An 11,762-nucleotide genomic window follows, 5' to 3' on the forward strand; every position below is an offset into this window, starting at 1 on the left:
ATTTGAGGGAAAAGAGGATGTGCGAGGAGGGATGAAGTCAGGGCTGTCTTAATGCATGGGCACCCCTGGACACTGCCTAGGGGATCCAAGTGCATGGGGGCCCCATGATAATCTTGGATTACATCATACTTGCCAACTGTCCCGGATTTGCCAAGACAGTCATGCTTTTTTACTAAACTGTCCCAGGTAGTGTCCCAGAATCTGTACTGTGTTCTCCTGATCCCAGTATTGTACCCTCCTGATCCCAGTAGTGTGCCCTCCTGATCCCAATATTGTGCCCTCCTGATCCCGGTACTGTGCCCCCGACTCCCCGGTACTGTGCCCTCCTGATCCCAGTACTGTGCCCCCCTGACTCCCCCTGTACTGTGCTCTTCTGATCCCAGTATTGTGACCTCCTGACTTCCCCTGTATTGTGCCCTCCTGATCCCAAAATTGTGCCCTCCTGACTCCCCCTCTACTGTGCTCTTCTGATCCCAGTATTGTGCCCTCCTGATCCCAGTACTGTGCCCCCTGACTCCCCCTGTACTGTGCCCTCCTGATCCCAGCATTGTGACCCCCTGACTTCCCCTGTATTGTGCCCTCCTGATCCCAGCATTGTGCCCCCCTGACTTTCCCTGTATTGTGCCCTCCTGATCCCAGCATTGTGCCCCCCCTGACTCCCCCTGTACAGTGCCCTCCTGATCCCAGTATTGTGCCCCCCCTGACTCCCCCTGTATTGTGCCCTCCTGATCTCAGTATTGTGCCCTCCTGACTCCCCCTGTAATTTCACCATATTTGAACGTAAAAAGGACATTACCCCTCAATCCATCACTGCTTATGGATTTATCATCGAAAAGGTACAGTCGGAAAAAGGACACTCGGAATGTGGCTATGGCGAGTTGTCCACCAATTCCCAAACCAGGATTTTTTTTGGTCAAGTACGTCTTCTCGCCTACGTTCTCTCTCGTAAAAATGTTTAGAATGTTGAGAAGACACCCCCACGCGCTGGGACCTCTTCACGGTATGAGTTGTCTCCTGGCAAATACGAGACGTTCTGTTCATGAAAAGAGCTTTTCTCCTTCGTGAGCTCTGTGGTGCTTAATAAGCAAATGTTTGAAAGGAAAACACTTCCCGCACTCTGAACACGAATAAGGCTTCTCCCCCGTATGAGTCATTTTATGACAGGCAAGGCTTTTGGTCTGGGAAAAGGATTTACCACATTCCAAACATAAATACGGCTTTAGTCCCGTGTGAGTTCTCTGATGTACGATAAGTGCGTTACGCCAGGTGAAACATTTCCCGCACTCTGAACAGGAATACGGCTTTTCCCCCGTGTGAGTCAACTGATGGGAGGTAAGGTGGACTTTCTGGTTAAAGCATTTTCCGCACTCTGAGCAGGAGAACGGCCTCTCACCCGTATGAGTCCTCTGGTGGTATCTAAGATGGTCCCGTTGGGAGAAACATTTCCCACACTCGAAACATGTGTGCTCCCCTGTGTGAAGTTTTTCATGTTTGACAAGGTATGACTTGATAGGGAACGTTTTATCACACTGAGAACAGAAATATGGGTTCTCCCCTTTGTGGCTTATCTGGTGTACGGTTAAATTGTATCTCCGAGTAAAAGACTTCCCACAATCAGAACATACAAATGGCTTCTGCTCTTTGTGACCTGTCTGGTGGGAGAGGAATTTGGCTTTCTGGGGACAAGATTCACCATGCTTGTAGGTGTCGCCAGATGCATGGCCAGCAGGACTTCCACTGTCTGTTGGGGGTTCAGATGATAGATCAGAGCTCTGGGGTTCTGGGGGAAGATTTGGGATAATGGGGTCTACTTCAGAAGACTTGCATGTCATCTCATCATCTTCCGTTCTATGTTCTGGAGATATTTCGGGATGTTCTTCTTGGCTGTACCTTCTGTACCGTCCATCTGGAAGAAGTCAGATTCTTAAAGTAAGCTAAGCAGAGTGTTAAAATAGACATTAGTCCAATTATGTGCACTTTGGTAATGCCCTGCCCTCATAGTGTAAGAGTGGTGCTAACGTCTACTCCCCGAAACAATTCCACCCTCCTAGTACAAATCCTCTACCCCTCAAATTTCCCCTCTGAGCACAAATCCCCTCCCCCTACTTCAAATCCCCCCCCAAAAAAAATTCTCTCTCCTTGCACAAATACCCTCAATCATCCCTCCTAGCACAAATCCCCTTCCCCCATTCCAAATCCCGCTCTCCCGGCACAAATTCCCCCCACTCCTAGCACGAATACCAGTACCCCAATCATTCCTCCTAGCACAACCCCTCTTAGCACAAATCCCCCTCTCCCATCACAAATTTCACCCAAATTTACCCTCCTTGCACAAATACCCCCAATCATCCTTTCTAGCACAAATCCCCTCCCCCTGCTCCAAATCCCCCTCCCCATCACAAATCCCCCCCCCCCCAAAAAAAAAAATTTCTCCTCCTAGCACAAATATTCCCAATCATCTCTCCTAGCACAAATCCCCTCCCCCACTCCAAATCCCTCTCTCCCAGCACAAATTCCCCCCATATTTCCCCTCCTAGCACAAATACCCCAATAATCTCTCCTAGAACAAATCTCCTGCCCCACTCCAAATCCCCTCCCCAAAAAATTTCCAAAATTTCTCCTCATAGCAAAAATACCCCCAATCAGTCCAACTAGCACACATTCCATCCCCCTCCCCATTACAAATTCCCCTCCCAAAAAAAAAATTCTCCTACCACAAATATCCCCAATCATCTCTCCTAGCACAAATCCCCTCCCCCCACTCCAAATCCCCCTCTCCCAACACAAATTCCCCCCAAATTTCCACTCCTAGCGCAAATACCCCCAATCGTCCCTCCTAGCACAACTCCCCCCCCCAACTCCAAACCCCCCTCCCCCATCACAAATTACCCCCAAATTTCCCCTCCCAGCACAAATACCCCCAATCATCCCTCCTAGCACACATACCTTGCCCCACTCTCCAAATCCCCCTCTCCCATTACAAATTCCCCCCAAATTTCAGCTCCTTGCACAAATATCCCCAATAATCTCCCCTAGAACAAATCTCCTGCCCCCACTCCAAATCTCCCTCTCCCATCACAAATCCCCCCCTCCCCCCCAAATTTCTCCTCCTAGCACAAATACCCCCAATCATTCTAACTAGCACAAATCCCCTCCCCCTATTCCAAATCCCCCTCCCCATCACAAATTCCCCCCCCAAAAAACATTTCTCCTCCTGCCACAAATATCCCCAATCATCTCTCCTAGCACAAATTGCCTCCCCCCACTCCAAATCCTCCTCTCCCAACACAAATTGCCCCCAAATTTCCACTCCTAGCGCAAATACCCCCAATCATCCCTCCTAGCACAAATACCCCCCCCCCCCACACTCCAAATCCCCCTCTCCCATTACAAATTCCCTCCAAATTTCAGCTCCTTGCACAAATACCCCCAATCATCCCTCCTAGCATAAATCCCCCCCCCCCCAGTCCAAATCCCCCTCCCCCATCACAAAATTCCCCCCAAATTTCTCCTCCTTGCACAAATACCCCCAATCATCCCTCCTAGACACAAATCCCCTCCCCCCACTCCAAATCCCCCTCTCCCAGCACAAATTCGCCAAAAATTTCCCCTCCTAGCACAAATACCTCAATCATCCCTTATAGCACAAATCTCCTCCCCCTCTTCAAATCCCACTCCTCCATCACAAATTCCCCCTTAAATTTCCCCTCCTAGCACAAATACCCTAATCATCCCTCCTAGCACAAATCTTCTCCCCCCACCACCATATTACTTTTTCTAGCATAAACCCCCCAAAATTCCCCCTCCTAGCACAAATATTCCCCCATCCTCCCTCCCAACACAAATCCCCTCAGATCACCACTCCTAGCACACCTTCTCTAATTTCCCCTCCTAGAACAATTCTTTTCCAATTCTGCCCCCCAAATTCCCCCTCCCAATACAAATCCCTTCCGGCAACCTCCTTGTGGTGCCCCACCTCACATGATACCACAGTGCCCAGGGTAACCGCCCCTCCTGCCCACCTTTTGTCTTGGCCCTGTAGTCAACCTACAGTATAAATATATTCATTTATTAAAGCTGAATTCCAGGAATTTAGCAAATTTGAAAAAAATGCAGGCACACTATGCGTTAAGTCCAATTCCGTGCATGTTATCTACGGAACTTGTCTCTCTCTATTACTTATATGGGACAGGTTTGTTGCATTCCCAAAGGGTGCACTCTGGTTGTGAGAGGACAGAAGAACACACAGCAGCTATGCCCACCTCTGCTGCCCATTCACAGAAGCCATTGTATTTTGTAAATGAGTTCACAAAATACGCAGGCTTCTGTGAATGGGCAGAAGGAAAGAAGGGACAGGCATAGCAGTGTTAGTGACTTTGCTCTTGAAGAAGCTGAGACCACAGCGAGCAGCCTCAGTGCTCCGGAAGTTATTTTTCTGGAGCATAATAAACCTGTCAGATGTAAATAACAGAAAAAAGTCTATGAGGCGGCAGGCATCTCGTTGGACTTGACTCATGGTAAGCCTGCAGTTTTTACAAAGTAACTGAATTCCTGGAGTTCAGCTTTAGGTCTGTAGTACAAAGGAGGTCCTCTTATCACCTTCCCCAGACCACAAGTGAAGAATCAAAAAGGGGGAGAGAGGCAAGGTTCCCCCTCTAGAAAGAAAGAATAAGAGGATGGAGAGAGGAGAGGCCCTCCTGAGGGAACTTCTGGAGGAACTGGATATAGAGAAAAGATATCTCCTTTGACTAGCAGTCCCAAAGAAACAGCAATAATGTGCATAGACACCATCCCCACCATGGGCAAAGCAGAAGTCCATTTTTATTAGGGTGATGGCATAGATCAAAGACACAGAGCCATCTCATGAGGCAGAGATGACCAGCTCATAATGATGTTTTTTTCACATATAGCTCTCCAATCTTCCAACACCTTCAACAACCATCCACCATGGCAGATAACATAGGATTTAGGTTTTTTTTGAGAAAGAAAATAAAAAGATAGATGTCGTGAAAATCAAGATCTGTGATCTTTTGTATTTAGTATATATGCCTCACCAGTGCCGATCTCTACAGAAACGTCCTCCTCCTTAATCCTCACACGGCCTTCTTCCTCCTCCTCAGGTTTGATGTCTTTCTGAGTGTCTCTGGTGTCTGTGAATAAAGATGAGAGTGAAGCCCCCTGTACTGAGATGTATGAGAGACCCCAGAGAGTGTGTGTGGGGGGAGACTGGTCATGTCTCAATGACATGATGTGAGGAGCCTCAGCGCTCCGGAAGTTATTTTCCTGGAGCACAATAAACCCGTCAGATAGACAAAGTAGCTGAATTCCTGGAGTTCAGCTTTAAGTCTGTAGTACAAAGGAGGTCTTCTTCTCACCTTCCCCAGACCACAAGTGAAGAATCAAAAAGGGGGGAGAGCGGCAAGGTTCCCCCTCTAGAAAGATAGAATACGAGGATGGAGAGAGGAGAGGCCCTCCTGAGGGAACTTCTGGAGGAGCTGGACATAGAGAAAAGGTATCTCCTTTGATGTAGAGCCAGAGTCTGATAGAGGCTGATGGCTCCTGACCCCCCCACACACACTGTCTCCCCATTATCAACCTCCAATCCCAGAGGATGCCTTGTATGGAGAAACGTGTCAGACAGAGCTAGTATTGTGACGTCATCGCGCTAGATGATACTGCGGCCGTGCTGGAGAATCTGCATTACTGCTTGATCTTCAAATTAATGGGTTGCTGTACCTAAGCAAGCATGGGCCACACAGCCCACAATAGTATGAACCAGGGCTAAAGCTGGCCATGCACGTGTAGATTTTTGGACGAAAATATTCATACGAAAAGTTGTACAAAAATTCTTTGAACATTTGGTGAATGGACGAATGTCGTCTGAAAACTGTCTTTAGCTTTTAACATTTGACTTTAAAATGAATGGAATTTCTGAATGATAACCACATATACTGGCCGAAAATTCTTTGATCAAGGAAAGTTTTCCTTCCTGCCCCTTCAAATTTTTCAGTCACTGCAGTCGAACACAAACATCGATTTGACCCCACTAACGATTAGAAAATCAAACGAATATTCTTGAAACTAAAATTTTCGAATAAAAATCTACACGTGTATGACCAGCTTAAGAGTTTCTTACTCACCTGTGCTGGTCCCTGGAGGAAGTTCATTTTCCTTACACAGCCCATCACCATCGCCCGTCTCTTCTTCCTTTTTAACAGCAGTCAGACCTTCACCCTAGACCAGATACAACACTTTATATGTTAACTGTGAAAATGATAAAAACAATAAAAATATCAATTTAAATTAGGACCTTCAGATCCATCTACCTGATCCTCCTGAGGGATCTCCTGATGTTTCTGTGTGGAGTCCCGGGAATACAGAGGATGGGGACATCTCTCTGGTGGGTTCCCATTACTGGATCCATCTGTAGGAAACACACACACTGACTGAATCCATTGTTTCTATGACTTTATATCAGAGGATGTGTGTATCTAGGTGGATCCTCAATACAGGAAATGGAAGTCTCCTCTTACCTGGTGATGGGAGGGGCGGCCGGTTCTCCGTCATCGTCTTGTACAGATCTTTGTATCAGTCTAAATACTTCCCCTCCTCTGTATGTCTGCATCAGTGCTTGGAGAATAAATTGGTTCATAAAACTTATGCTGCAACATAATTAAAAACAATAACATATTAATATAGCTTTCCAGACACACAAACACCTGTACATGTTGACTTCTCAAGTAGACAATAAAATTTGACTCTACTTGGCCTGAGTTTAGTGATGTTTACGCCACATAAAGTGGAACTTAATTCGCTTTCAAAAACAGTGAGTAGGCAGGCTTTCTATTGCAGAAGGGACATCCAAGCCATGATCCTCGTGTCATGTTTTAGAGTCAGCGTTCAGCTTTCTGGTCAGAGTGATCCGGGCAGCTCTACAGCTAGCCGATCACTTTTACAGGTCTTGGAAGGGAGCTCTGTGGCCATTCATGGACTCTTCTGTTCCACTGGGGAGCCCGGGACCATTGCGAGTGGTCCAGCCGGCTGCCCCCCAGCGGAGGTGGAGGAACATATGTTCCCCTGTCTCCTCTGTGATGAATGAAGCTGGATGAGGATTTAGTCACTTCTGGTTTGTGCCAGAGAAGCAGACGATCAAACTGATCTGTGTTTACCTTCTGCCTTGAAAGGCAGAGGAGGGATCAGGGGCCTAATAGACCCCTGATCTCTCCATATAGAGTACGTGTCCCCAGGTCCTGGACAAAGTCATTTATAGCCCAGGGCACACAAGCCAAATTGTGCCCCGCCCCCAGATGTATAAGCATTATGTATCAGCCAAAATCCCCCTCTCCCAAAAAATAAAATCTAGCACTAACCCGTATGCTCACCTCCTAAGCACAAATTCCCTTTCCTTCCACTACAAACCCACCCCCTTGCTGAAATCGCCCCTCCCAGCACAATATTTGCCCCCTCATCCCCCCCAAATCCTCTCCCCATATGCCTCCAGCATAAAATCCCTCTGCAAAATGTTTCCCCCTTCTAGCACAAATCCTCCCTTCCTCAATCTCTCATCCTAGCACAAATCCCCCCAAAATTTCCCCTCCTAGCACAAATACCCCCCCATCACCACTCCTAGCACACCTCCCCAAATGTGCCCTCCTAGCATAAATAGCCCCCAATAATCTTCACTAGCACAAATCCTCCCTCCCCTAATCTCTCATCCTAGCACAAATCCCCCACAAATGTCCCCTCCTAGCACACATACCCCCCAATTACCATTCCTGGCACACCTCCCCAAATGTGCCCTCCTAGAATAAATAGCCCCCAATCATCTCTACTAGCACAAATCCCCCCCCCCAAAAAAAATATATATATTTCCCCTCTACCATATTACCTTTTTAGTACAAACCCCCCAAATGCCCCCTCCTAGCAGAAGTCCTCTTTCCCATCCCCCCTCCCAACACAAATCCTCCTAAATCCCAACTCCTAGTACACCTCCCTAAACTTCCCCTCTAGAACAAATACCCCCCAATCACCACTCCTAGCACACCTCCCCAAATGCACCCTCCTAGCATAAATAGCCCCCAATCATCTCTACTAGCACAAATACACCCCCCAAAAAAATTAAAAATTTCCCTCTACCATATTACTTTTATAGTACAAACCCCTTAAACCCCCCATCCTAGCACAAGTCCTCTTCCCCATCCCCCTCCCAACACAAATCCTCCCAAATCACCACTCCTTGTACACCTCCCTAAATTTTCCCCCCTAGAACAATACTTACCCCCTGCCACCCCCCTTCCAACACAAATCCCCTCCCCCCAATCTCCTTGTGGTGCCCCCCCCACCACAATGCCCAGGGCAGCCGCCCCTCCTGCCCACCCCTTGTTCCGGCCCCGTCTGTCACTGCCCAAGCTATCACAAAGGATTTTGTTCATCCCTTGTGATAGCAATAAAAGTGAATTAAAAAAAAATAAAGGAATGTAAAAAAAAAAGAATGTAAATAATAAAAAATAAATAAATAAAGCAACCCCCGTCCCTCATGCTCACACACGTAGGTACATCACACATATGTAAAGAGCGATCACACCGCACATGTAACGTATCCACGTGAATGGTAAAGCGAGGACAATATTTCTAGCACCAGATCTCCCGCTTAACCTCAATTTGATATTCTTTAAAGGCTTTTATGCTACATGTACACTAAGCTCCCTTGGACGCCGGGCTCTCCTGGCAGCTGAAAAAAGCTAAGCTTGTGTAAACACAGTACCATGTTTAGTGCTTGGACGTTTATAGGTTATATTTGGCACAGTATTTACCATTGACATGAGTACACGCCCAAGCCATGTTTACACGTTTTTGCTAAAAATGTGTTTTTGGCCAAAAATGCAAAATGCGTAAACATAGCGTTCAGGAGAGGGGGTGTTCAACTGCTCCAAAACGCTGATAAAAGCATGGACACGTAGGCTTTTGAGTCCAGGGGCAAAAAAAAAACAGCCAAAAGGTGCAACAGTGTGCATGAGGTCCTAAAGTGTCACCTACGGACAGTTTTAGATACTGTAGTTCAGAGGTTGGGGGTGATAAAAACAAGTCTCAACTGTGGGGGTTTACAGCTCCCAAATTGCAAATGTAAACAAGCCCCTACTGTCTTGAGCCCCCTATAAGGCTGCTTTCACACTGCAGTTTACCTGAAGCACAGTGCACCTGAGGCTTTCCTGCGTGTTAGCTGCGCTTTGCCATAGAGTTCTCTTATATATTGTGGGTGCGGTGTGTTTGTGTGTGCGCATTCATGTGTATCCTTTCCTGAAAATGTGCATTTGATAAGCGGCTGTGCAAATACCGTGCGACCTAAATAATGGCAACAGCCACCATTTTATTCTCCAGGGGATTCTGCTTCCAGAAAATACATTGCTCAAAAAAAAATTTAAGGGACACTTTGAAAACCCATCAGATCTCAATGGGGAAGAATCTCCTGCTGGATCTCTATACTGGCATGGACTAGGTGATGTGTTAGGAATGTAAGGACGCCCCATCGTTTGATGGAAATGACAATAATCGACCTACAGAGGACTGAAATAAAAGACACCCTGAAAATCAAAGTGAAGAAATGATGCAGCCGGCAAGTCCACTTTGGTGAAATGTCATTGCAGCAACTCAGAATGGCCTCAGTAGTTTGTATGGCCCCCACATGCTTGTATGCATGCCTGACAACGTCGGGGGAGGCTCCTAATGAGACCATGGATGGTGTCCTGGGGGATTTCCTCCCAGATCTGGACCAGGGCATCATTGAGCTCCTGGACAGTCTGAAGTACAACCTGGCAGCGTCGGATGGACCGAAACATGACATCCCAGAGGTGTTCTATTGGATTAGGTCAGGCAAGCATGGGGGTCATTCAATGGTATCAATTCCCTCATCCTCCAGGAACTGCCTGTATACTCTCGCCACATGAGGCTGGGCATTGTCATGCACCAGGAGGAACCCAGGACCCACTGCACCAACATAGGGTCTGACAATGGGTCCAAGGATTTCATCCCCATACCTAATGGCAGTCAGGGTGCCATTGTCTAGCCTGTAGAGGTCTGTGTGTCCATCCATATATATGTCTCCTAAGACCATCACTGACCCACCACCAAAACTGTCATGCTGAACCATGTTACAGGCAGCATAACGTTCTCCACGGCTTCTCCAGACCCTTTCATGTCTGTCACATGAGCTCTGGGTGAACCTGCTCTCATCTGTGAAAAGCACAGGGCGACAGTGGTGGACCTGCCAATTCTGGTGTTCAATGGCAAATGCCAATGGAGCACAGGGCCCACTAGAGGACGTCATGCCCTCAGGCCACCCTCATGAAGTCTGTTTCTGATGATTTTGGTCAGAGACATTCACACCAGTGACCTGCTGGAGGTCATTTTGTAGGGCTCTGGCAGTGCTCATCCTGTTCCTCCTTGCACAAAGGAGCAGATACCGATCCTGCTGATGGGTTAAGGACCTTCTATGGCCCTGTCCAGCTATCCTAAAGTAACTTTCTATCTCCTGGAATCTCCTCCATGCTCTTGAGACTGTGCTGGGAGACAGCAAACCTTCTGGCAATGGCAGGTATTGATGTGCCATCCTGGAGGAGTTGGACTGTCTGTGCAACCTCCGTAGGGTCCAGGTATGGCCTCATGCTACCAGTAGTGACACTGACCCTAGCCAAATGCAAAACTCGTGAAATACAGTCAGAAAGGATGAGTAGGGAAAAAAATGTCAGTGGCCTCCACCTGTAAAACCATTCCTGTTTTGGGGGGTCATCTCATTGTTGCCCATCTAGTGCACCTGTTGTTAATTTCATTAACACCAAAGCAGCTGAAACTGATTAACAACCCCCTCTGTGACTTACCTGACCAGATCAATATCCCAGGAGTTTCACTGACTTGATGCTAGACTCTGAAATAAAAAGTGTTCCTTTAATTTTTTTGAGCGATGTATATAATGTTTGGGGGTTCTAAGTAATTTTACAGCAAAAAAAAATTTAACGCATGCAAAAAATAAATTGAATCTTTATTGCCTTTTTGCTGCTCAACTGATTCTGCCCCTCTAAGTGATACCTGATCCCTCATCAGTAGGTGTAGATGAGAACACGTCCCTAGCGCTACCATCCCAAGCAGAACTCACCATTATGTTCTAAGACGATCCCTCCATCCAGGCCACACACAGTGCTGGGACCCCCTTCCTTCACAATAGGAATATTATTATAATTATTCATATTATTGTTATTATTATTACCTCCTCCTCCTCACTGGACACACACATTTCAGACTCAAACACCAACCAGGAAGTTTCTGCAGCCATACTAGTGTCTTATGTGGGACTCCAAGAAAATGGCTGCCTAAGCTAAATGCTTTCTTACTTTCATTTACTTTTATTTAGAACAAAAGAAATACATCAGCATCTGCAACAATCATCTTCCGAATCAGTTAGCTAATAAATGGTGTCCATTTGTAATAGTTATGTTGAATGTTTTCATAGCTGAGCTACAAAAAAATGGCATCTGGAGAGAAAGCATCTGGTGGGGTTTTGGTCTCTAGTGGTTTCTGTGAACACACAATCTAGTGGGCGGAGTTTGCCTATATAAGGCTGTGTGTGGCCTGGATGGGGGGAATCATGTCACATCCACAAATCCTAATCTTCTTGCAAGTCCGCTGACGTATAGAACGTTAGATGAGGTGCTCCACCAGAAATAATCAGTGCCAGATTAACGACTTGTCTACTGGGCCAATTCTGACGT

General features: G+C 46.9%; 1 protein-coding gene across 2 annotated transcripts; it reads right to left on the minus strand.

Annotated features, from left to right (window-relative positions):
- Window positions 1-807: 807 nt before the first annotated feature.
- LOC149466308 (uncharacterized) lies at window positions 808-11,311 on the minus strand. 2 transcript variants are annotated; one of them, XM_089672984.1, is made up of 6 exons: window positions 11,261-11,311; window positions 6,534-6,662; window positions 6,327-6,424; window positions 6,141-6,234; window positions 5,055-5,150; window positions 808-1,906 (listed from the first exon to the last, which is right to left on the minus strand). In XM_089672984.1, the coding sequence occupies exons 2-6, from the start codon at window positions 6,565-6,567 to the stop codon at window positions 1,038-1,040; spliced, it is 1,191 nt and encodes a 396-aa protein (XP_089529110.1). In that variant the 5' UTR covers window positions 6,568-6,662; window positions 11,261-11,311; the 3' UTR covers window positions 808-1,037. The 2 variants fall into 2 exon arrangements, with proteins under 2 accessions (XP_089529110.1, XP_089529109.1); XM_089672983.1 differs by having other exon boundaries at window positions 11,150-11,286.
- Window positions 11,312-11,762: the final 451 nt, after the last annotated feature.

Source organism: Staurois parvus, unplaced genomic scaffold (genome assembly GCF_062004578.1).
Source record: "Staurois parvus isolate SC_StPar_1 unplaced genomic scaffold, SC_StPar_1.0 ptg000132l, whole genome shotgun sequence".
In the NCBI taxonomy this organism is placed as follows: domain Eukaryota; kingdom Metazoa; phylum Chordata; class Amphibia; order Anura; family Ranidae; genus Staurois; species Staurois parvus.

Coding starts and splice junctions, on each gene's coding strand:
- LOC149466308 (XM_089672984.1), bottom strand. CDS start 6,567: ATGACGGAGAACCGGCCGCCCCTCCCATCACCAG. Junction 5,151..6,140: donor TCCTCCAGGGACCAGCACAG/GTGAGTAAGAAA, acceptor CTTTATTCACAG/ACACCAGAGACACTCAGAAA. Junction 1,907..5,054: donor TTCTGTAGAGATCGGCACTG/GTGAGGCATATA, acceptor GACTTCTTCCAG/ATGGACGGTACAGAAGGTAC.